We start from the raw sequence: 26,227 nt of genomic DNA, 5'->3' as shown, positions 1-26,227 counted from the left end.
AAATCCTGAAATTACACCAACACACCATCCATCATATTCTGCAGGAGGCTACATCATTTTGCGTTAAGACACTGGTGGAGAAGTATGATACAGGCTAATTAGGCATGATAGGCTTGGAAAAAAAAGTGGCCAGTGTTCCCTAAGCTATGAGGAGCAGAGGTTCAGAACAGTGGATTAATCAGCGGCATGAACAAACTGGAAAGCAGCAGGAAAGAGTGGATTAAAATTGGCAGACACTGTGAACAAACTACACATTTTTGGTCAGTTCAGTTAGTTGACTTGTGGATTCAGCTCAGGTTATCGTAATAAGCCTTAACTGGGTCTCAAGTAGTCAAGCATTGTGGTTCTAGGCATTACAACTAGTTTGTTTTCCACCTAATAGTTAGCTATCTTCTTTTGGAGAGGAAGTGTGAGTATGTCTTGTGAGGTAAATGGAGTATAAAGTATGAAAATGTAAACACATGAAAGGCTGAATTCTTATATAGACATGCAAGCAGAGCCTTCATATGTCTTTAGAGATAGCTGAAATTAAATTATTCACTGAAAATAATATGTATGTGTTTGTTTTAATATAATTTATATATAAAAAATATATATTATGCCTTAAGGAGCAGGAATGTATATCCCTTTTGACATGGTAACCTCCTCTATGCTTCCAAATGAACCCCAGGCTTCTCAGACCCGGCCTACCTTGTCTTTAAGACTTCTTCAGAAGTTAATGTGAGGCCTAGGACCAAATTTTAATGTGGGGCCCTCTGGAAACTCCCTCTATTTTAGACATGTGCCATGTAGAAATTGTGTACTACAGGAGAAAGACAAAACGTTGCATCTGGTGCTCCCTAGTGGAACGGCTACATAAACGAAATCATTAATGATTGCTGGCTTGCTTGCCATTAAAAACCTATAGGTAAATCCTGCTGAAAGAGACTGGTGCTGCAAAATGCAATAGTGACCATGCTGCACCCATACTCTGACCGTCTGACACCCGCTTACAGTCCTGCTGCCCATGAATGTAGAATTTAAGAAGGTTGAGCCACGTGTAGCTACCTTGTGAAGATATGACAGCTCAGAGAAAAAGCCTTGGGTTCTGTCATGTGCCTGTGTCGAGCCTAGTAGAAAATAGTGCCATTTCACATGCACACGGTTCTTTCCTAAAGTTGTTTCTACTTTCTCACATCGGCGTCTGACACACATTTGCTTTTGTGACACTTGAGATAGTTTCTTGGAAACACCGACCTTGCTAATAGGCAGAAATTTGTGAGAAAACTATCACATTGCCTTGGACGTATGTGCAAGGCCCTTTCGTGCGTGAAACAAATGTGCTTATTATTACATCCATATGGCGAACAGCTCTCTGTGGAGCACACACAATCGCAGTGTTGCCTGATTCTATATATAACGTTTTGTTTCCAAGTATAAACAGAGGAGACACTACTGCTGACTCCGAGGGGTCCCTGCATGATGAAGCTTTCACCCAGCATCTGATTGACATCTCTGGGTAGTGTTCTTAAATGTGACCAAGACTGGTGGGTAACACTCTTACCCACCAGGTAATGGGGTTACATCATCCAGAAGAGTGTTTCTTGGAAGAACATATATTTACACCATAGACTTGTAGCGTAGGGTTTGCATATTAGGAATACACTAAATTGTTATAATATTGTTTCAGCCAGCAAATAGAAGTTGACTAAGCAAGATGGTGGAGCTCTTTGTTTTATTCACCGTCGACACTTATTATAACTTTTATCTTCTTCTGTCTATTGATCACGGCAGCACATATTTTCTATACAAAAATCACTTCTGTTCAATAAATATTGAAAACGTCCCTTCATGTATTCTTTGTATATTTCTCTGAGCGACAGAGAGCACAACTGTCTAAGCTAAAGGTTTTACATCTGTCACACTGTTCCTGAGGGAACAGGTTTGCCATGTTCAGTGGGTGCCAGAACTGGTAACGCCATTTCTAGGTTAAAGCAGCCAACGGTGGCACTGGGAGCAAGCTGGTCCAAAGGACAACATACCCTTTGGGGGTGCATGGAATCAGTCTGGCACCATCCTAAGTTTATGTTGTCTCCAAACGCACAGTTTCTACTGGTTAGTGGAAACTACATAACAGTTAATTGGTACTGGCATTACTCAAAACCAAAATTGGAATGATGAGGCTGCAGTAGAGACATTATTCTTCCTGTGTGTGTGTTTGTTTTGTTTCTTTTCTTTTTACTCTTTGGCTATTTACTCTTTGGTTCTTCTTACTTTTTTGTCCTGTCTTTCTTTTCCTATTCTCTGTAGAGTTTCCAAATTATTTGGCTGGAAAGTTGAGCTTTCTTACAACTGGGCTACACTGTTTTAATGTTGTATAATTAATTATTCAGCTTATTAAAAATGTTTCAAAAATACGTCTGGCAAACCGGTGATATCACTACATGGACTATGTGTCTACCTGGCCTCACCCTTTAAGGATCGCCTGGCAGCGGAAAACGTGTACTCTTTAAATACTGTTCCTTTATAAAGTTCTTTTGCACCCATTGGGTCTTGTGTGTACTACAGAAAACAGCACATAAAATAAATCAATATAGCAGAAGATACAAAAGGAAGTGGCTTTGAACAGAATAGAGTTTTCATTTTAGGGTAGGTATTTGTGATTTAGATTGGTGCTTAAAAACCCCGATTATAACACATTATCGAATCTAGTTGTATAATAGATAAAGCACACATTGCTTGTATCTGAAATCCTCCATGGGAATGGACTTTTATGTATATTCATTTCTTTTGAAGTAATTAATCTTATATTTTTATGTGAAAAAATAAATCTGGAAAAACATCAAAAGTGTGTATTTTGCATGTGAGGTGCAATAATAAACTGGAAAATATTAAAGCTATGAAAAAAATTGCTGATAACATTGTATTTTCAAAATCTATATTGCCTACTTGTTAGAAACTGAGCTACTGGTTGGATGGATGAAACCCTAACCCAAGCAGCACCCACAATCCTTGCTAGAGTGAAGTCACAAGCAATCCTAATATCAACTTGTGCTCAACCCTCTGGTAACTTGACACAGCGCAGTCAGGCTAAACTTAGCAGCAATGTGTAAAGTATTTGGGCAAACAGTATAAAAGTGAAACACAAGACAAGAAAAATCTCACATCAATTTAGAAAAAGATAAATGTAATAAACAATTTGACACCAAAATGATCAATGGTAAATCAGTAGAACCGGAAATATGCAATTTTAGAGATTTAAGTGGAAATAGCACCAAAAGCACAAAGAGCCAACTATGGTCACCTGGTTGCTCTAGACCACGACAAATGCGCAAGTGCAGGCCAACAGTGATGGAGCATGAGCTGGCTACAGGGATCCAGCTAGCACTGCTGAACAGAGCACCTTAAATCCTGGTTGCTGAGTGATGCAGAGTACCACGTTGAGGGTGCATCGCACAGCAGAGGCAATGCGAGGTCCAACGGTGGAGATGTGTCACACAGCAGTGGTTCAGGGGAAAGCAAGACTGCAAAGTGAAATCCCGCGTTTCCATTGAGGATGCCATAGACGAGGGGCTTGTGATGTGGAGGTCTACGTTAAGGATGTGCCGTGCAGTGGCTGTTCTGATGCAAAGTTTTGCATTGTGCTGTGTCAGTTCTGCTAGACCTACAGATTTCTGGCAAAATACCATCAGACCCACTTGCAAGGGTCCCAGACTAGGGTGGCATGACTTGGGAGGGTAGGACTCACAACAGGTAGATTCCAGGTGCTGAGATCAGGGTTGTTGGAATCTGTTCTGCCCCTGAGTCTCTGATCAGAAGGCCAGCCAACTATCCCTTAGTTGGTCCTGGCTCCTTGATGTAGGGCCATTTGTTTCACTCAGGCAGTAGGGCAGCACAGTAGCAGGCTTCAAAAAAGCAGACCTTTTTGCAGGAGGGCAACACACCAGTACTTCCTACTCTTCCACAGGTACAGATGTGTAATGAAGAGTTGGGTCTGAGGGCCTAACACATATTTCTGGTGCCCCCTTAGAAGTAGTAAAAGGTTCTAGATAATTCCATTCAATGAGGTATTTGGAAGTTCCTGCCTCCCTGCCCTGACCCCAGATTGTCTGGGGTCACAATAGACTAGTATCAGACTCTTTATGAGTGTCCTCAGTAATAGCCTTTGTGATGTGCAAGTGTGGTTGGTGACAGCTTTTCCCCCTCATTAAGTCAGAGATGGCCCATCCTGCAAACTCATATCATCTCTTTGTCTCACTTCATGGGATCAGTACACAAAGACCCACAGCCAGCTACCCCTAGTCATGTGAGACAGGATACAGGCAGAAGACACCAAATGGTTGGGACAAGAAAATGCCAACTTTCTAAAAGTGAAAAGACAAAATGATGGATGTAATGCTGTACAATGCAAACATTCACCCCCCAGTCACAAAGATATGGGTTTAATCCATTGTTTATTTGCTCACCACACCACCCCAGTTTGGAACCAGCCATATGCAAATCAGTGTTGCCCTGCTCTTCATGGGAACAGTCCAACCCGAGCTGCCAGGCCAGGTCTTCCTTGAACCGGAAACAAGCATCCTGGACTGGTTTTGGGGTATCACCTCTCATCAACTAGCTTGAATCCAGTGGCATAGTGAGCACAGGACCCATGTCTGGGCATACCCTTCATACTTGGGGGCGACAAAAGCAGAAAGAACAAATGATTTATGGAATGCTGAACAATGCAAACATTTCCTCATCCCCCCCCCCAGGTCACAAAGATCTGGGTTTTAAAATACAATTATCAACAGTCTTCTAAATATGGTGTCTGTTAAAATTGGATTGTGGAAGCCTCATGAGGAGCAGGGTCAAGACTGATTTTCATATGGCTGGGCCCAAACTGGGGTGGACTGGTGAGCAAAAAAATGATGGCTTAATCCCAGATCTATGATAGAGGGTTAATGTTTGCATTGCACCGTTCCATCCATCAACTGTTCTTTTAACTATCTAAAAGTGGAATTTACACACGTGTGACTTTAAATTCAACTTTGCCATTAAGCAAGGCTTTAAATCACAATTCTGTAGACACCAATTTCAATAGTCCTATCTGCCCCCAAATTAAAGTTATCACTTAATAAGGGTGATAAGTTATCTAATTTTATTCTGTGGTCCCTGTATGCCTTTCAGTAGCGCACAGTGAATGTAAGATTTTTTTACTATCCAGATATGTAAAGGTTACCAGTACATGTACAACTTTTTAACTACACTGCACCCTGCCCTGTGGTCTATGTAGGGCCCACCCCAGAGGTGACATGTTTTAAAAAGGAAGGTTTGGGCCTGGAAAAAGGTTTATTTTGCCTGGCTGAATTGACAGTTTTAGAAATGCACACACAGGCTGCAACGGTAGGCGTGAGACGTGTTTAAAAGTCTGCTTAAGTGGGATGTCCAATTAGTGCTGCTGGCCTACTTGAAGCATTTAATGTACAGGCCCTAGGTACATGTAGGGACTTACATATAAATAGAAAATGCTCAATAGGTTGCAAGCCAGTGTTTTCATGTTTAAAAGAGAGAGCACAAGCACTTTAGCACTAATTAGCAGGAGTACGGTTTGCAGAGTCCTAAAGCCAGCAAACACAAAGTCAGCTAAAACAGGAGGCTGAAAGGCAAAAAGTAGGGGGGAAACCAAGTCTAAGATGTCAAGTCCAAAACCTCTTAACTGTTTACATATTGGTTTTCCTATAATCTGTTTTAAACCCAGGAGCTGGAAACTTGTCTTTATTACTGTAACCGATTTTGGCTGGGCCCTCTGAACCCTCACTGGCTCCTGCAGCAAATTTGAGTATCTTGGGTCAGAATGGCTCACATCTTTGCTGAATAATATTCCAGCTCTGCCAGTGGTTCTTAACCTATTGACTTCAGTGGACTACCTCTTAATAATTACTGGAATTCGAGTACATCCACTGAGTCAATATTGGAATCCGGTGGCCACAATCTAAGGGGCAGATTTACAATAACTGGCGCATCCCTGCATATCAGCAGGGATGCGCCAGTTATTGTGCGCCATGCCTCCGACACCATGGATGCCCACATTTACAATGCGGTGCACCATGGGGTAAAAATGGCACAGATGCGTGACACATCTGTGCCGTAAAGGCGGCGCATTGCTGGAGTTGAGTTGCAAGCGCGACGCAGCTCCAGCAATGCTTTGGGGGGCCCTATTCTCAGAATGCTGCGCCAATCTTTACGCCTGCTTCAAGCAGTCGCAGGGTTTTGACGCAGCATGGGCCCAAAAGTGACTGAGTGAAATCTTGTAGATTTCACTCAGCCACTTTTAGGAGGCGTTCCTGCGCTGGAACGCACCCCCCCTGCCCCTCCTCCCTGCGCAGGAACGCCTCCTTCTGGCGCAGGGCTTTATAACGTGGCGCATCTCCCAGATGCATCACGTTATGAATACCCCGCAGCATGGCTCATCTTTTGCGCTGCCGCTGCATCATAAAAGTGACGCAACGGTGGCGTAAAAGGGGCGCAAGGGGCTTGTAAATCTGCCCCTAAGTATTTTGAACTGCGAAACCATACAAAATGAACTGAAAGCAACAACATTTTTTTTGTCTCCAATTTAAAATTCCTTATTATTTTCAGAACGTTTAAGAAATGTAAATGTTTCAGTTTGGTACTTTATTTATATACACTTTATTAGTCGATGAATAAAATATAATTTTATAAGCAGTGACAGACACCCAAGGGGTCCCTGTAGCACAAGTTAAGAATCGCTAAGCTATAGTATTTCCAGCTTTATTTCTGTCCCACAACATTTATGTCTGCAGGAGATATGATATCTCCACAGTTATTGCCGGTTACCCAACATACACGTAAACCCTCACTCTTGTTTTTTTTTATTTTTTAGAAAGAAATCTGTATTAATTTGACCATAACTGTGAATTATGAGGCGAGTCTTTATCCTGAACGTGTGGTTATTCCGCATGTGGTCATACAGCAGTGCACCCTCTGGGTTTTCCTAAGATATTTTTACTGGGTAAAACCTACCAAAGATATTCATGGTAAATAGCCAAGAATTCGAGAATTACTGCGGAAAATTGTGCAGAAGGATAGATTTCTGTGGTAATCTCGCATTCCATAAGGGACATGTCATAATGGGGCGGTAATACCGCACAATGGAATATCCACGCCCTACAGTGTCCAGATTTTTGGGCGCAATATTACAGCACCATTTGGAAATGTCCCTTATCTTTTGCAAAATCTGGAATGAAGGCCTTAGTGTCTGACATAAGAGCTGCCCAACTAAAAGAAGGACACGGTGGGAGTGGGAGGGAGGGATGTTCACTGCTGTAAGAAAGCCTGCTACCTTGTGGCACTCTAATGAAAGATACCCCCTGCCTTTATTTGTCCTTTGACAGCGCCAACAATATATAATTAAAACAGCACTTATTTCATTATAGCACACAAGCATATTATTTCCCCTCCACTTATCTTTTGTTATATGCAGGGCGAATTCCTTTGTGTCTCTTTTATATTTCGCTTTTTTCCCTTTTTTTTGGATGTCATTTTTATCTGCCTCCCACGTCTATTGCTCCTTCTCCTCCTCTCCACATGCAGAAGTCAACATTACAATGCTTAATTGCTTCTTGGATAATGCATGGACTGTCTGAAGAGCCAGTCTTTGATGACAAGCCTTGAACAACCCCTCTATTTCGCTAGCATAACATTACATTTCTGCACCCACCGAACTCTAATTAGCAATACATATACCGTTTCCTCTCCCAAGCATTGTATTGAGTAGCTGTGCCTTGTGAATGCTATGCCTTTAAATATGCAGATGTCCTTGAGGTGTCGTCCATGTCGTTCGCTACTGGTTCAATTGAAGACCAAGTCACTTGTGGCCCTGGAAGGGGGGCATTGGCATGCCACAGTATGACAAATGTGCATCAAACACATTTTTGTTTGCAGTCCTGCCGTAGATGGAGTGAGCACTCGTTATCTTTCGCCCGCATTTTTATTTCTTTGGGTTTATTTATTTTCTCATAAAAGGCGAACTTCACCAAGCCAGAAATTAGATAACTGTAAGATATATATTTTACAATATTTGGCAAAATAGACGTATGCTTTGGGAGTACGTAAAATAATATTCCTGGAGTCTTAATCAACTTACTCATAAGTGCCTTTGTGAATTTGCCTCAAAATGCTCAGCTCGCTATTAATAGTGGTACGAAGGGAGCACTCTACTTTCTATCTGAACTAAGTGTATATGAATATTTCCTGAATATTTATATGTTATTGCCTCTTTAGATGTTTGGGTGCCAATTCAAAAATACTTTTTGGAGTAAGTCAAGTAGAACTACTGGAGTGCTGGTTTACATACCTTTCTGCATCGCATCTATATAGTCGTACATGTATTTATTCATGTATTTATTTAAAAAGTTTTATATAGCGCTAGCTAGACCCGGTGGTATCAGAGTGCTTTACATGAGCATCAGATCATAGTTACAGGTTACATCGTTACAAAGGTTACACAGTTCTTGGAGCATGGCAACATAGTTACTTGTAAGGTCGAAATAAACAATAAGCACAAACACGTAAGGGGAAAAGAAGGTAAGGTGATAGATTATTTGGGGGGTTGGAGTAGGGGAAGTAGACAGATAATGAAGGTAGGAAAGAGGAAACAGCATGTGTGAAGAAGTTGTGTGAAGAAGTTTACAGTGATAAAAATTTTGCAGCACAAATGATTTGTCTAAGAAAATTTGGGTATCCCAGATACCCCCACGCACCCACTATTAGCTAGTTCATTACAAGACGTAATATGAAAAGCAGAGTTTTATATTTTCAACCTATGTCTGTAAGTGTGATATAAACCTAATGGTATTAGCCTAATTTGTAGTTCTTCCTCCCATCATCTCTTGTTGGTGTATTCCTACAGTTAGGCAATGCAGTATGCCTTAGAATGTTTATGATGTTAGCATTCTACTCTGTCAAGCAGGGGACAGAGAACTTTCTGGTGATTCAGGAAGTAAACTAAAAACTAAATATAAGGGACAGCGCAACAGGTGTAGTCTCATCTTTTTAACATTATAGCACAATCCAAAGTGTTACTTAATTTTCAAAACAGAACTCTAAAATCCACAATTTTACTTATTCAGGATTCATTTTATGGTATTTTGTTCCCCTTAATTGTTTATACTTCATAGTATACATCATCTATTTTCACTACAGCAAGGATTGCCTCTCTTATAGGATTACAATGGGTTACCGTATTACATTCAATAAGTGATCGCTTTCAATTGGGAGCATGTAGGAATGTCGAATTTGGTTTATAAATTAATTGTCATTTAAAACCCTTTGTATTGGTAAAGTTGGATTTTAAGTCACAAATCTGAAAATGCCATTTTTAGAAGATATATAAACAAAGGGGGCTTCTCGTCCTGAACACACCAGGTATGGACGTATAAATAGGTAGTACAAAAACTAGGTACCTGGTTGTCAATTTGTACCGCTATTTATTGAGGCGGAGAAAAACAAAGACCAATTGCTTCATCTACTTTCACTGTGAGAATTACATTTCTTCCCTAAGTAATTCACACATATTTGGTATAGACATTTGATTCAGGTCTGAGATACGATACATTTCTAATACATTACACGTAATTGGCATACATTAATAATGTGTAAATAAACAAACATAAAAGTGCAATAGTGTTTACATGGATGGTGATTAATTGACAAAATTCATAAAATTATACCAGCGATACACAATTATTTGCAATTTCTCACTATCCTAACAATAGGCAAGCTTTTGGGGAACTGCAGCCACATGGGAAGATTAGTTCTCCGAGGGGTGCATGTTAGATTGCCTACCCTCAACGGAGATGTAGAGTTTTCTGTTTGCCCTATGTGGAGAAAACAGAGAAAGTCTAATCTCTACGGTGATTCACAGGATTTTCCTCAAGGCATGAGGGCACGGTGTAACCTAAAAGTGAAATTAAATAAAAGTGATTATCTGAAAAGTAGGGCATCTCCTCATCTCTATTTTTTGGCTTTACCATTTTGATTCAGAGTATTGTACCTGAAGTTTAAAATATCACTTCAATGAAGGTGTAGTATTTTGGTCTCGCATAACAGGACCTGAAATAAACAGGAGGATAACCATCACTTTTTTTATTTTTTTTTTTATTTATTTATCACAAAACAGCACAGTACAATAACGCAGTCAGCCATTCGCCTACATCCCTTCTCGGGCCAGCAGCAGTTCAAGTCATCTTCTCTGTGACTCCTAGACATAGTCCATGGAAGATTATCAAACATCATGTTAAGCAATTGGCCAGCCAGAGTCCGGACCTCTCCGGCATTCTAAAACTATGGGTAGTGTGATGTGCATTGTGTGTGTATGGACAAATCTGTATATTTTTCACTTTTTCTCCCAACTTACCCCCCATCCCCAGAACCTCGCTACCCCCCAACTATTCCCCAAGCAGTGCTCCTCAGGTGTGACAGTGTACAAGATATTGACGTGTTGTGGCTTGCGTTGCATGCTGCATTCCGTGATTCCAGGGGACGTCCCCTCAGTCTACACCCTATCGGGGAAATCGTAACTCCCGCCGGGGCAAATCACGCTGCCTTGTAAGGGACCACACTAGCTGCACTCCTCCTCCTCCCCCGACATCAGGTCCTCTTTCTCTACCCTGGAAGATAAGTAGGTCTGGTATAACCCCCAGAAGTTCTTGGGCCGGCTTCGTGGTGGGAGCAACTCACTGTAAAGCTCCGCTTGAGTAATGCAGTACGTCATGTCGTTTGACCAACGTTTCAGCATCGGGAGTGGGCCCCTCATCCAGTGTAAGGCAACTACTCGTTTGGCGAGGAGCATACCCATACTCACTATTTTCCTCACCGGTGCGGGAACATTCTTAGCATAGCCTAGCAGTGCGAGCGCTGGGTCCCTGTCTAAATCTACTTCCACAATAACGCTCATTTCAGCGAATATCTTGCTCCAGAACCTCTGTACCCCAGGACACGACCATGCCAAATGCAGGAAGTCCGCAACCGGAGCGTGGCACCTCTCGCAGCTTGGCGTGTCCCGAAGACCAAACCTGTACAGCCTTTCCGGCGTATGATAAACCCGCTGTAAAAATTTAAAGTGGATGAGACGGTGTCGCCCGTTCAGCGAAATCCGCCTTGTGGCCGCACAACAGTGCGCCCACATGCTGTCGTCCAATTGGGTGTCCAGGTCGGTTTGCCAGGCCAAGCGAGCCCTCGTGTACTGTAGGGCCGTATGCTCGTGCCCTATTTTGTATAGTTTAGAGATCAGCTTCTGGGGCGCCATGGCAGCTATGACATAAACCAGCTCCGGAATTTCAGGGGGTTCCTCCATGTTTGGGCCCAACAGGTCTAGAAGGGCACTTCTGACTCTATGATACTGAAAGCGCTGGAGTAACGAGGGGCGATCTGCCCCTCGAACCAGTTGGTCCCATGTCTTTACCTTTCCATTCTCGAAGAGGTCTCCCATAGTGTTTGCGCCTAGTGCACTGAGGGCTCTATGTACTGCCGGTTCCGCCAGGGTGGGGAGCCATAGCGCCCAATGCGTCGGCATATTGGGCATATTGGGTGCATACATCAGTACTTTGTCTTGCCGTTGTAGTATGGAGTGCCAAGCGTGGTTAGTAGACAAAAGGGAGTCCAGTGTTCCTACTCTGCGGTCTCTGGGGCCGCAGATAGTTGCTGGGAGCGGGTTTGGGTGTGCGAACAGCCGCTCCAGTATCACGTGCGGAATGTCCTGGTTACCATGGATCCAAGTGTGAAGGTGCGAAGCCTGCGCAATTCTATAATAGCGCTCCATATCTGGCGCGGCCAGCCCCCCTTGCTCGTAAGGCAGCTTGAGGACCTTCCATTGCACTCTGGGCTGCTTTCCTGCCCAGGCCAGTCGCACTAGAAGTTTGTCTAAGGTTTTGAAGAAGGCTCTAGAGAGCACAATTGGGATATTGTTAAAGAGGAACAGGAATCGTGGCAGGACCACCATTTTCATCAATGCGATTCGTCCCATTAACGACAGCGGAAGCCTTATCCAGAGCTCAACGTCGTCTGTGAGTTTGCTAAAGGCTAATTTTCCCTCACCATGATTTCGGGATCCGTGTGTAGCATTATGCCCAGATACCTTATCGGGTCTGTGGACCATTGGAGCGGGTACTCCATCTCAAAGGGTTCAGTGACAGGAGTTAGGGGGAACGCCACTGATTTGGACCAGTTGACCTTCAGCCTCGAGAGCGCTCCAAAACGTACAACCTCCCTCAGTACCGAAGAGAGATTGTTCACTGGATCACGTACATATAGCAGTGTGTCGTCCGCGTACGTGGATATACCAATTTTGTAGGTGGGGTAGTTGATGGCTTCATATGAGTGGTACTCCCGAATCGCACAGGCCAGAGGCTCCGCCACCAGTGCGTAAAGTAGAGGCGAGAGGGGGCATCCTTGTCTCGTGCCTCTGCTGATGGCAAACGGCGCCGAGACTGCATCGCCCAGTCTGACACGCGCAGTGGGTTTGTGGTAAAGCGCGCCCAGGAGTTGTAGGAAAAGGTCTCCTAGTCCCAACTTCTTCAGGACTTTGCGCATGAATACCCATTCTACGGAATCAAACGCTTTCTCCATATCGAGGAAGACTGCGATGGCCTTAGTGTCGTGCTTAGTATGCTGCATGGTTCCCATCACTGTGCGGATGTTGTATGTGAGATTCCGAGCTGGGATAAATCCCGCTTGCTCCGGGGCCACTAGTTCTGGGGCCACCAGCGCCAATCTGGTAGCCAACACCTTAGCATAAAGCTTAGTATCAACATTGATAAGTGACAAGGGGCGGTATGATCCTGGATGGTCATGCGGTTTTCCGGGTTTCAATATTGTTACAATGAGAGCCTCTCTCATTGAGGGCGGCATGGCGCCTTCCTCACAGATTTCGTCAAAGAGCGCGGAAAGGTAGGGCAAAAGCTTATCTTTGTACGCCTTGTAGAAGGTCACAGTTAATCCGTCAGTCCCTGGGGCACTCTCAGACCTCATGCCATCCAGCACATCTGATATCTCCTCCCGGAGAATGGGGGACATTAGGAATTCCCTCTGCCAGTTCTCGAGGAACGGCATTTTGATACAACTTAAGTAATTGTCAATCTGTTCTTCTACACCTGAGATATTGTTTGTGTATAGCTCCTCGTAAAACCCCTTAAATTCCGAGAGAATATCCTCCTCCGCCGTTAACACCGTTCCCCCCGCCGATTGCATTTCTGTCATTACCTGCCGTCGCCTGGCACCCTTCATTATCCTGGCTAGCAGTGAGCCTGGCCGGTCTCCCTCTCCATAAGAGCGAGCTGTCGCGTACTTTCCTAGGTGTCGCACTTCCCTGTCTGCCTCCTCGTGGAATTCTTTCAGGAGCTCCTGCAGAGTCCCGTCTCCTGTGGGGGTCTGGCCCGCCATCTGAGATCTTTCACACTCTGCTATGCGGCCCTCTAGGTATGCCAGTCTGTGTCTGATGGCTCTCAGGACACTGGAATGTTTTGCCATGACCACCCCTCTGACGAAGACCTTAAAAGTCTCCCATATCGTCCCGAAGGTGTCCACCGTGCCTATGTTGGTGTCGAAAAATATATCTATTTCTTCCCCTAGTTCGGCTCTGAACGTCTCGTCCAATAGTGAATATGGTGGGAAGCGCCACGTGAATGGGGGTATCCTCTGCCTGGGTGTGTCAAATATCAACAGTATAAGGGAATGGTCAGATAGTGTTCGGGGTAGCACCCTGCAGTCCCTCACAGCAGCCAGTAACGGGAGTGTGGATAGCCAGTAGTCTATTCTAGTGTGTATATTGTGGTACGCTGAGTAATGTGTGTATCCCCCTCTATCTCGGTGTCTTTCACGCCAGACATCTACCAGTCCTAGTCGCACCATTTCAGCTTGCATTTGCAGTGCGGCAGCTGCCGGGCGTCGGGGTGGACCCGCCGACCTATCCAGCTCCGGGCTAAAAATGAAGTTGAAGTCTCCCCCCCACAGCATTCTATCTGAGGGCCACTCAGTACAGTGTTCTGCCATCGCTGCATAGAAGTCCGGAGAGTCGTAATTCGGTCCATATACATTCATGACCAGTAGACTTTGCCCCTTGCCTGAACACTTACTTAGCACAAATCTTCCTTCCGGGTCTGCGCTCAGTAGTGTGAGGGATAGTTTGGATTTTGGATTGACCCAAGTGAGGACACCCCTAGCATGTGTGGTGAAGCCTGCATAAGTAGAGACACCCTGGAGGCCCCTATGCGTAAGCATCTTACTGGAGTTTGGTAGGTGTGTTTCTTGCAGTAGGGCTAGGTCTATGTGGTGTCTTTGGAGGTAGTGTAGCACCCTGCGGAGCTTACGATAGTCGTTCAGTCCCCTTACATTCCATGTCAATGCCTTAATTGTCTCAGTGTCACTCATTGACCCTTCGTGTGGTGCGTCAGCCATGTATAATGTAGCAATACATCATAGGCAATACAAGTATAGGTACTGTAATTCGTCGTACGAAACTACTGCCAAACATCACCATGTGAAGAAACACTGCGGAGCACAATAAACCCCCCCCCCCGAACAAACCCAGACCCCGAACATCCCCGTCCCCCCGCCTCCCACAGTCAACCATCCCCAACCTGGCATGACCGATGCCCCATCTCCCCTCCCCCCCACCCTTTTTCAAACCCATACAACAAAACCCCAAACAGGCTCAACGCGAGCCGTTACTGCTGAAAGCGCTGGGGCAGAGGTAGTCTAAGCAGTCCTTTCGTCGTCCACCGTCTTCCGGGACTCCTGCACAGTGTCTATAGACTGCCCCTTCGCCAGCGCCATAGCGATAGAGATAAGCAGCGAGTGGTACACACAGTGTTCTACCAACCGGTTTTAATCCTCGCCTCCCCTCCCCTCCGACCCCCAGCAATTCTGATCTCCCTTGTATCATGTGTGTAGGGACTAGGCCCTGCTTAGAGCGAGTACCTTAGTTTAAGCGCAGCCCCATAGCGATCCCAACTGAAAGTGCGTAGATCTCACCCACAGTACAGCACACAGAAGTCCGGCGCCTGCAGCATCTTAGTTCGTGAGGGTCTCATCAAGCCATCCGCGGAGGGGGCCGGGGGTCGTGCACGCAGTCAGTTTCCCTTGGGTTGCCATCCGCACCCCCCTTCACATCAGTCCTGTTCCTCGAGAGCGCCATCACAGGTTTGCTCCGCCGTATGTGTCTCCGGACTCCCCCGGTTCTCTTTCATCCACACCTTCAGGGATTTTTGGAGTTCCTTGGGATCGGTGAAGAAATGCGAATGCCCCTGTCTGTTGATGCGCAGCCTCGCTGGGTACAACACGGCACAGTCCAATCCGAGGTCTCTAAGTTGCTGCTTGTACGGGACGAATCTACGTCTCTCCTCCTGTACTTTCGTGGTGAAATCGGGGTATAGTGATATGTCCATTCCCTCGTACTGCAGCTTCCCCTTCTCGCGGGCAACTCGAAGGGCTGCGTCCCTGTCTCTGTAATTTAGCAATTTCGCTATGATCGGTCTAGGGTTGGCACCCGGGGGGGGCCTCGGTCCGAGAGTGCGATGGGCGCGCTCCACTATAAACATATGGGAAAAGGTGTCATCCCCCAGCAGTGTCTTCAGGAGTTTCTCGATAAACAGTTCCATTTTGCCCGTTTGGGTCGACTCAGCCACGCCCGTTACGCGGATGTTGGAGCGTCTCGAACGTGCTTCCAAGTCCTCCGACTTGTCCCGTATTACCTGTAGGAGTCTTCCAAATTGTTTACGATCGGCATCCCATTCTGTTTGCGCCTCCTCCGCCTCTGTCAATCTGCGCTCCGCCATGTCCAGCCTCTCCGCTTGCTTGTCCACCCTTTCGGTCATGCGATCCATCCGATACGCCAACACGTCAATCTTGTTGCCGATGGCCGACATGCCTTCCTGCAGGCCCTTCTCCATTGTAGTAAGCATCCCTTTTATCTCCGCACACAGTGAGGTACTCGGGTCGCCCGTGGCACCCGGGGACTGGGCAATGGGTTGTTCTGGTTCCTTCTGTCGCCGTTGGTCAAACGACAGTTTCGTCTGGGTCCTGTCTCCCTTGCCCATCGTTACGTTATCCGATAAGGCCGGGGCCCACGTGGATGAGGGACCACCTGCACACCAATGCGCCGTGCGTGCCCCCTCGCTGAGTGCTAGTGGTTTCAGGGTACGTAGGACGGGCCTCCCACCGGGGCCCGTTAGTGTCACAAGTGGTCGCAGGCCTCGGTTGCTGCAGCCTGTAATACCCCCTCCGGATCCCCCTGTGTGGTACTGGACAGTACTGGAGCTCAGTTCTTGTGGAGGGGGGGCCCTCGGCGATCAGAGAGACTCTTCCTTCCCAGTAGTAGCGCAGCTCCCCCGTGCCACGGGAAAGTCTGTGTGCACAGGTCCCGGAGCACTCGTACCTTCCGGGGGCTCCCAGTTGGCCACGTGGTCCGCCACCAGCCTCGTAGCTGGACCGGCGTCTCCCTCGCTGTTGCTGTCGGCCCTCGTGACTCGTGGTGCACCTCCGGCGCGCTGTCCAGGTGTGTGGGGTAGGCGGGAGGTCCGCCCCTGCCGGGTCCCGGCGAACCCCGAGTCGTCAGTTCAGCGCGGCCGCACGTCGGGTGACGTATCGCGGCCTCGGGGTCTAGGAAAGACCGGGGATCTGGGCCTGGTCCGGCGTCTGCAACGTGTTCGGAGAAAAATGCGGGTTCCCAAGCCCGATTTTCCGGCAAACTTCGACCGGAGGTACGTTTGGGGCCGAGGCGACGATTTTTGCCGCTTCTGCTGTGTTACCACCGCTTTAACAGGATCTTTGGCGGATAGTTGGTAGCGCTGGCTCGGAGCTTCGCTCTTACGCGTCCACCATCGACGCCGGCTAGCTCCGCCCCCCAACCATCACTTTTATTGTTTATGTTACAGTGTAACTCGTGACTGTTGGTACATATATCATGAGACTTATGATTAGAATCAGCGGAGGGCACGGGAAGGTTATTTTCAGTTTATGTTCGCCAACCAGCAAAGTGTTCATTAACCCCTTCTGCGTCCTTGACAAGGTCAGCTCGTCATGGGCGTAACCTGCGCTACGCGGATGACGAGCTGACCTTGTCACGTAACGAGGGATTTTGAAAATCGCAGCGCGCAGCGGGAAAACCGCTAGCGCGCATGCGGTTAAAGTTTGGGTTATGCTTCTAGCGCGATTCATTTGCAGCGCTAACCAGGAGACAAAGTAGAGTAAATAAAAGCTTGATATAGCAGCTCCTTAGTAAACAGAACCTCTAAATGACCCAAAAAATGATAGCGACACTTACTGAGGGGCTGAGGCCTGTAAGCAAGTTCCTAATTATTTTGAATTATCTGTTCAAATTTGTTTGTATGTGGGCCAAATGTTGATACAGATACTAGTTGGTCCAGTGGCTTCTTGATCTTTTTGGTCAATATCTCTTCTCTGGGAGTATACTAGGCCCACTTTGTAGAATGTTTCAACATTTGTTCCGGGTATCCTCTCTCTTTGAGTAGCTCACAGAGTGATTCTGCTAGGACAATGAAATCTTCTCTGCGAGAGTAGTTCTGCCTGATTCTTAATAGTTGGCTGAAAGGTACATTGTCTTTCAGACTTCGTGGATGGAAGCTAGAATATTGTAAAATTGAATTTCTGTCTGTAGACTTGCGAACGACTACAAATCTCAACATTAAGCTACGTTTAACCCTGAGATAGCTTAGCAAGAAGCCTGGCTTTATTTAGAGGCAATGTGTAACATATGTATGCAGTACACAAACAGTAATAAAGTGAAAACACAAGACACCCCAAACCAACTTTGAAACATAGAGTAGATTTGAATACATTATACAACACCAGAATGACAACAAACCAACCAGTAGACCCAGAAATATTTATTTTGGATTTTTTAATTGAAAATTTCACCAAGAAGCAGAAAGCAGTTTTCTGGTCCTGCTGAACAGGGGCAAAGTCACAAGTTGAGGCCAATCACAGTGAGCTCGGGCCAGGTATAGGACCAAGTTTGGCTTGCTGGGAGTTGTACCACTGTGTTCTAGGTTTTGAGATGTAAGGTCCTGCATTGGTCTGTGCCACGCTCAATTAGTTCTGGTGAAGCCACCAATGAGGAGCTGGGAGGAGCTGTGTTTTGAGGTTACTGCATGATGTTGCATCGCTCAATGTCAGTTCCAGTGAAACATTCAGTTGGGCCAGGAGAAGGACACTCTAACCAAACCAAGAGTCCAATCACTGAGAATAAGGACTCACTACAGTAGAGGCTAGCAGCATGGATCAGGCAGGACCAGATAGTGCTGGTCAGCTGGGAAGTTACAGGGGAGCCTATGTAAGTGTTTTGTTTCCCTGTATCTCAAACAGGAGGTCAGCCATCTGCCCTTTGGGGTCACTTCTGGCAAGCCTGGGATCAAAGTAGGAATGTCAAATCTTTCTACTTCTGACAGCAAGGAAATCCTTTTAGCAGCAAGGCAGTACTTCTGGCAGCATGGCAGCACTTATGGATCTTCCACAGAGCCAGGAATTTTCTGTAGTGAGATGTGACAGTGCCAGTTTTTAGAAATGGGATTTCAGGTTGGCTAGGGTAGACACACAAGCCAGGCAGAACCCACCACTCTAGACAGAGTTACACATCGAAGATAACCCATGCTCACCCCCTAGGTTTCTTGGCCAGAGCAGTCAAACTTATCCCGGAGGCAATGTGTAAAGCATTGTTAAATACAAATATAGAGTATATTATACATAGATCATAGACCAGAACAACATGAATCAGTGATTTCTTTAGCCACTAGGCAATTGTCATAAACAGCACAGTGCATCTAAGAAGAGTTTCTAGGTTGCATGTCACCAAAACACCATTACTTGGAATAATTTACTATCATACTATATGTTACACGTTTATCTTGAAACGGCAAGTCATTCAACTACATATCACTGTGAACACTGAGTATCTCCAAAGCAGCAGGAAATGAATGAAACACATAAATAATCAAATTTTGCCATACCGACATGGATCATGCCACCTCCCCTTAAACCACAGGATGCAGCCCCTCTGCCTTCCTATTACGGGGTGTATTGTACCGAGAGGTCCCATATGAGTGCAAGAGGCACCAGAGTGCCTAATATGCCAGTTACAGTAATATCAGGAAGATCCATGAATCAATGAAGCAGGAGACCCTCCGTCAAGTTCTTACCCCTTCGTTGAAACAAAATATGGTGCCCCCAGTTATGTGCACGTCAGGGAGGCACACACACGGCCCAAGTCTGCGGGGGGACCTCTACTCATGCTTAGACACGGCTCGTCCAAAGCAAGGGGCGCGGCCTCCATTAATGCGAAAGCGCAACAATGAAGGCTTTTCCAAATATTTACTTGCAATGCAATAGGTTTTCCATTTACGAGAGTTTAAGCTATTTACAAAGCCAATAGCTCAGACTCTCATAAATGTGACACATATTGCGTTGCAAATGCTTGTTTGAGTAGATTTTCTGAAGATTGAGTAGAATTTCTTCTTGAGAGGCAATAAAATCAACTCACCTTTGCGCACCACATCATACCGTTCATGTAAATTTTGTTCCGCTGCTTGCATTACTGGCACTAAATTGCATTACAAGCAGTGCATTGCACCTATTTATATATGAGCCACTATTTGGCTTCCCTGCATTTTGCTCTGTCACTGGCGTATATTCACTTACAAGCTAGTTTCCTTCAGTGCCACAGTTTTTGTTTTTGCTTTATAATTACTTTAGTGTTGCATTTGTGTTTAAAGCCTGATATGATAGCAAGACACTTCTGATGCACCTACCATCTGTGTCGTATCCCATCCAGCCAATACTGTTGTAAATTGCTATGCAAGTGTTTTGTTTTTCTGACTGATACTATTTCACAGAATGCCAGATTGTGTCCACTTGAAATGGTTCTTTATTAATTTAGCCTCTTTTTAACTTTTTTCTTTGTTTCTTTTTCTTTTAATCTTTCTTTCTTGTATTATTTCTTATACCTTACCCTTTTTTCTTTTATCTTTCTTTTTCTTTTTTCTCTTTTCTTTTCTGTTTTTATTTCTCACTCTTGTTCTTTCTTTTCTTTCTTTCTCATTTTCATTATTTCGTCTTGCTTTCTTCCTTTCTGTCTTACTTTCTCTTTTTTCTTTTTCTTTCTCTCTTTCTTGCATTCTTTTTTTCTCTTTTATTCTTGCATCCTTCATTCTTTCTTCCACTTTCCTTCCTTCTTGCCTTTGTTATGCTTTTTTGCCACCTTTCTTTCTTCTTGCCTTTTTCTGTCTTTTTGTTTTTTCTTTCTTTTGCTTTCTCTTCCTCTCATTTTTTCTTTCTTACTCTTTCTCTCCTACTCATGGTCTCTTTATTTCTCATTTATCTCTATCTCCCTTTCGCTCTCTTTCTCACTTTCTTTCTCTTTTTGTTTGTTATTTCTTTTTCTTTCTCTTTTTTGCACAACAAATGCTAAACTGATTGATGTGTTTTTTTTACGTCTGTGGAAAGTAAAATCTTTTCATCAGTGGGATAAATCAGCCTTACAACAGTAAAAATGTTAGACGTTTTTCTCTTCCAGGGCATGTAAACTTAAACATGCATCTCCTACTTTTCACATACAATTCACCCTGCTCTGTAAGGTTTTAGGGCCTACCTTAGGGGTGACTAATATGTTTTAAAAACAAAGAAAACAAAGGTGTAGGCCTAGTAAAAGGTTTATTTTGCCAAGTCAAAATATCAGTTTAAAACTGCACACACAGGCTCTGCAGTGGCAGGCCTGAGCCATGTTTTAAAGGGCTCTGTTGGTGGGGGGCACACGCAGTGCTGCAGGCCTACTAGTTGCATCTAATGTACAGGCCCTGGATACAAGTAGCACATTTATTATGGGTTTACAGGTAAATGAAATTGGGCAATTAGGTGTAGCCCAATTTTATATTTAGGAAAGAGGACAAGCATTTTTGTACTGGTTAGCAGTGGTGAAGTGCACAGAGTCCTAAAGCCAGAAAAAACGATTTCAGCAAAACAAGAATGGTGAAGGGTAAAAGTCTGTGGGTGAACCTGCAGGGAGGGCCAGGTCCTACAGTGTCCAATTTAAATATCTTGGTGAGCCCATGCCAGTATGCTTTATCAGGGATTATCGGGTGTTCAAAGTATACATTTCATCACTTTCCCATTCCTATATAAAATGTTTGTGTACCATTTAACCCTATCAGTGCTGCTGTCGGCCGCTGAACGTTCGGAGCACTACCTGGCTGGTGCTGCGAACGTTCAACGGCCGACGCAGCCCCGCCCACTCTCTAGAACGCCCGCACTGCACCGAAATAACGGCCGCAGAAAACGGGTTAATGGCCTGATAGCCCCAAACGTTCCTGGTTTAAAGCCTGGTAAGGCCTAATCCTATCTCATAAGTCTGCCGTTAAAAACTTTTTCTTCAGCCTTCGTTTTTTTATCCAGATGACCCTAGCCCAGTGAGGCCACCACTATTTTCCTTACCCCCTGGTGTGCACCAAAGCCACTCTTTTTTATAATGTAAATATATAGAATGTAATGCCACTTGAAATGAATCCCCAGTGTTCTGCCCTCTTGATTATGAGCCGCCACCCCTTCCCACCTATGTGTTTTGTACTATCTTATCGCCACATGCAGGATTTCTATTTCAAAATGCCTGATTACAATGCGTTATTATACAGGATTAATCAAACCAAAAGCCGTTCCCCTGCTACGTCTTTGCTACGAAGTGATTGCGCATATGAGAGTCGTTAAAACAAGTTAGTGGGAGAGTCACATTTCCCTTCTATTTCTAAATTGTAGGTACTGTATGTACATATTTCTGATGGGGTGTGCGAAATTGCAGGTTTTTTTCCTTTTGCAGCTTCAGCAAGGTACCTTGGAAAACCATATATTTGTAACAAATTATGTGACCTATATCCTGTTTTTAACACTAACAAAAAGATTTTGCATAAACTCCTATGTGGACAAAGCAGGGCTCGCCTTTTTATGAGCAATCCCTGTAAAAATATTCAGCAAACAGAAACCTTTCAGACAGTACTTAATTTGCAGTACCATCAGAATTAAACCATCAAGTGTGACATTCCAGACTTTAAATATACATTAATAATGACTAATACATGCTGCCTACGCTATTCTTATAGCTGTGGGTGGCAGGTATTACTGATTTCAATGTATATTTAATTATTAAACAACTTTTGTTGTGCTTCTCACAAAATTAGACAAACCGCGCCACCATGTAGCAGCTGCTATAAGAGCTGGGGTTGATAATAATTTGGCAGTGCTGAGCACCGGAAACCACAGGCCCAAATTAACGACTAGTTTCAGAGAGAAATATTGAGCACATTTTCAATTGAAAAAAGTTGCAAAGAATGTGTTTAAAAATTAAAGGCCTGCACAATTCTAATGTTTCTAAGATGACACACAGGCCCTCAAATAAGAATTGTTAAGCAATAGATCTCGAAATAAAACAGGTCAGTGCATAAAGAACATACAGAATGCAAAGGCATTTTACATTCCTAATCAGTAGCCTGGTAATGCACATAAGAGAGAAGTAAAAGCCTCACGCAGCAGAACAGCTCCATGATTAGAAATCAAATGCATGCAGTCTGGAATGCAAATGTGAAAGTCAAGAGCATTGCAGTTCAAAGACATGCAACGGTTAAGGGATAATGATTAGAAAGAGATTAAAGTGCACGGTTTGGACCAGAGAAATAACTACTGAAATATTAATGTCATTTCTGTGGCAAATGTAATTAATGTAAAATGAATGTAAGTAAAAGTATACAGCAGAAATGCTTTTTGATGCAATTACTGTTAAAGCAATAATTATTTGCAACCCGATTTTTTTTCCTTGTGGTCCTTGATTTATGAATCATATAATATATATTCATTTTGTAGCAGCGTACAAAATTAAATCTGCGTAATAGCTATAGTTGAACAATGTCATTAAATTCTGGAGAGCAACAAATAACCGGCAAAAGTATTCCTATTGCAAGGCTAGAACTAGAATTCCAAATATTTGCCATCTTGACTAGGCCTGGGCGGTGTACTCAGCTCTGTTTGCGTAGTTTGCAGAGTTACCCCATTCCACGGGGCACACAGATGTCTGAAAAACTCTGCTCCACATAGTGGAGTTTTTTCCTCGCTCGCCAATTTTACATTTTCGAGCGTGAGTGAGGAAAATCCAGTGCTAGATCACCTCCAAGTGAAATTTCTCAGTGCGGATGGTTGCTACCGCTCTCATTGAGAAACCTTCCATTCGCGTTCAGGAAGCTGCAGCAGGAGTTCTACTTGAGCGGCAGAAAGAAACAGTGCCCTCTTGCACTGTGCATGGTGCCATTCGCACTGATTTTACAGCACGGGACAAACACCCAGTGCTAAAAATCAGCGTGAATGGTGCAATGTAACACACTCCAAGGCGGGGCATTTTTTGTCTCTTTGCGGTGTTCCGCATAGCGGAACACAGCAAAGTCTGACCCGGACTATTCTTGATTCTAACGAGGAACATCTTAGTTTGCAGATGTGGCCAACATTGGTCCACAAAGGATACATTTTAGGATAACTTTTGATTATGTAAATTAGGTCCGTAAAGATTCATTCAGGGGCAGTTCCTCCACTAAGGCGGAGGAGTGTCACCCCACTGAACAAAAGGAAATATTAAAATGACAATAACTATCGTTATGATCATTCGCATTTTAGTTTTCCTATTTCCTCAGTGACTCTCGGGGCAGAGCGGGGGGAGGAGTGGATTGCACTCCCTCTCGGGCCGGTCAAACAGTCCTGTGTGCGTTGCATCTTCCCCATCAGGCTGCATTAAAGAGCCTGGTGAGGAACATGCAAAGCCTCCCATTCCCCGTCTCGGTGCCAAACCATCATTGCAGCGTTGTGATTGGCTCAGGGGAGCTTTAGAGCTTGGGTATTTCCTGCTGCCAGCCAGGACTGCAGGAAGAGAAAGAAGATGACGGGGGACTAGGAGAGGCTGTGGCCAGCCATTACAGGTAGGTGGTTTTATTTGTATTTTTTTCATCGTCTCGCTCTCTTAAGTAGTATAAAAGCTGCCGGTGGTCTTGTGACCTAGATGAAGCGCTTTGAGGTGGGTGATAGATATAGCTGCTATGTATTTTTATGTGGTGGCAGACTAGTTTAGAGACGAATTTAATGGGCATATACATTTTGTTTATATTTATAACGCTTCTGGTTGAGGATTACTTCATAGGAAGACAAGTAAAAAGATATTTTCCAAAATGATGGCAGTTCCCGACTATGCATTTTTGTTTAAGAGTGGCCATCTTTCTGCATCTGCTGCAGGTGACCTGGCACCCTTTGGGGGACGGTAGGTGCATCAGGTTGAACACAGTTTCCCTCTCCTGTGCCATCACGGAGCAAGGCTGTGCCATTCCAAATGCCTTGCAACACAATTGTGCATGCATGCTCCAGTGTGGACCTCTGCTCCCGACTTTCTTTTACCAGTCTGTTTCACCAACGTCACCATCTAAAGGAAGGTGTGTTCTGTGACTGCTCCCATCTCTAACTCGAGAAACGCGAACCCCCCACAACAGTGTCAACGGGACGTGCCCAGCTCCCTATGAAAAGCCACGCTCAGGCGAATGCGACATGTATGTAGACCGCATGAAGTCTGTTAACCACCCCTACAAGTGGTTGTGCTTCTGAAGGCACAAAGCTCATTTTCACACGTTCTCCAAGGAAGTTCCCTAATTTGCACTAGAAGTGTCCTAATCTAGGCCTTATTATTTACCAGTTTTGCAGGTTGTTTACCACTTTCTTTCATGCATACATTGTTCTTTAATAAACCAGCACTGATACAATGTCTTGAAGGTCTTATGTCAGAACTGAATAAGTCTGTTACTAAACCTCTGTATTTCCTGGGCTGAGGAAGCCGGCCTGATACCCTCTATTGTCAAAATGTTTGGCTCTGATGTTAAAAGAAGGGAAAAGCTGCCAGTAAATGTCATTGTGAAAAATACTTTTCATCAGACTGTTCGGCTTTTGAAGTATTATGCTGCGTGCCCTACGCCCTTGAGTTTTATCCTTTGTACAATAATCTGTGATTCCACTGTGACTCAGGACCATATTATATCTGAACTGAGTTGAAGGTGAATGGGAACATAAGAGCTCACTCTTTGAAGATGAAAATGCTCTTTATGCAGACACTGGCCTCTTTGTCTTGCAGTGTGAATGGAATCATCCCATTTGATCCAGGGATTCAGTGACTGACAAATAGATGTGGGCTGGCAGGATATTAAAACACTGGAAAGTTGAGAGCTCTATTGAAGACTAGTTGCTCGGGCCATTATGGCTAATATGGGCCTGCTGCATCAACATTCCAATGTTTGTTTTCTTCTTTATAAATTAGAACAGTCTACCATCAATGGGTGAAATATTTTCATAGCTTTCTTAGCCCTTCTGCCTCGAGCTTTATACTACTTGGTACTGTCCCTCTATCTTGTATAGACCCAGGCTTGTGGCTGAGGCTAATAACTCTTGTAAAGTGCCTTTAACAACTAGAATAGCCCCCAGTAGTAGGGCAGAGTAGTACCGAGCTGCCAGCGGGGCTCACTCTGACCGTGGGGCTCACGGTTCGATCCCCGGCAACAGTTGAAGCTCAGCTCAGCACCACGTGACTCTGAGCAATAGCTCACTAATCTCACTGATGGCCCCGCGAACATGGATACCCCTAGGGGAGATAAGTTCCTGCTTTACAAACGTGGGTTGGTTATTATTATAGTTTTTTTAGACTAACGTGGTACTTCTAGGTGCTTCGCAACAAAACGTCTTGTAAACAGTCCATGTAGGCGGTGGAATCCGGTGTACTACAATTACCATAATGCATTTTTCTGAGACGTATTTTATTTAGCCATTGTGGTGCAAACATCCAATAACTAACTGTGCATTTCTTCTTGTCCCATTTGCAGCTACTTTGAATTGGAGAGCAGCGGCCAGCGGGATGAGATCCGCTATCACTACAGATTTAATGGAAAGTCCAGAACAGAGACGTTCCCTTATCGGCTTGCGGACGGGCAGTGGCATAAGATTGCACTGTCCGTTAGCGCTTCCCACCTACTACTACATGTTGACTGCAACAGGTAAGGCAGGGATTACATTCACTGGGTATTTATATTCTACTGAATTGCAAAGTGCACTGGTGGTTAGCAATGGTTTGTAAAAGGACCAAACCACAATAGTTGCACATGAACTAACGTATTAAGTT

At 44.6% G+C, this 26,227-nt stretch overlaps 1 protein-coding gene across 1 annotated transcript in view; it reads left to right on the top strand.

The window, feature by feature from the left end:
- The window catches only part of NELL1 (neural EGFL like 1), a 3,494,430-nt gene that overhangs the window by 340,204 nt on the left and 3,127,999 nt on the right, over nucleotides 1–26,227 (top strand). The window contains exon 4 of the mRNA XM_078684549.1: nucleotides 25,932–26,102. Coding sequence (XP_078540675.1) covers nucleotides 25,932–26,102 — 171 coding nt within the window. The remainder of the gene's footprint in view (nucleotides 1–25,931; nucleotides 26,103–26,227) is intronic.

The sequence above is a fragment of the Lissotriton helveticus genome, chromosome 3_2 (genome assembly GCF_964261635.1).
Source record: "Lissotriton helveticus chromosome 3_2, aLisHel1.1, whole genome shotgun sequence".
Lineage (NCBI taxonomy): Eukaryota > Metazoa > Chordata > Amphibia > Caudata > Salamandridae > Lissotriton > Lissotriton helveticus.
This window is presented reverse-complemented; position numbering and strand designations above follow the sequence as displayed.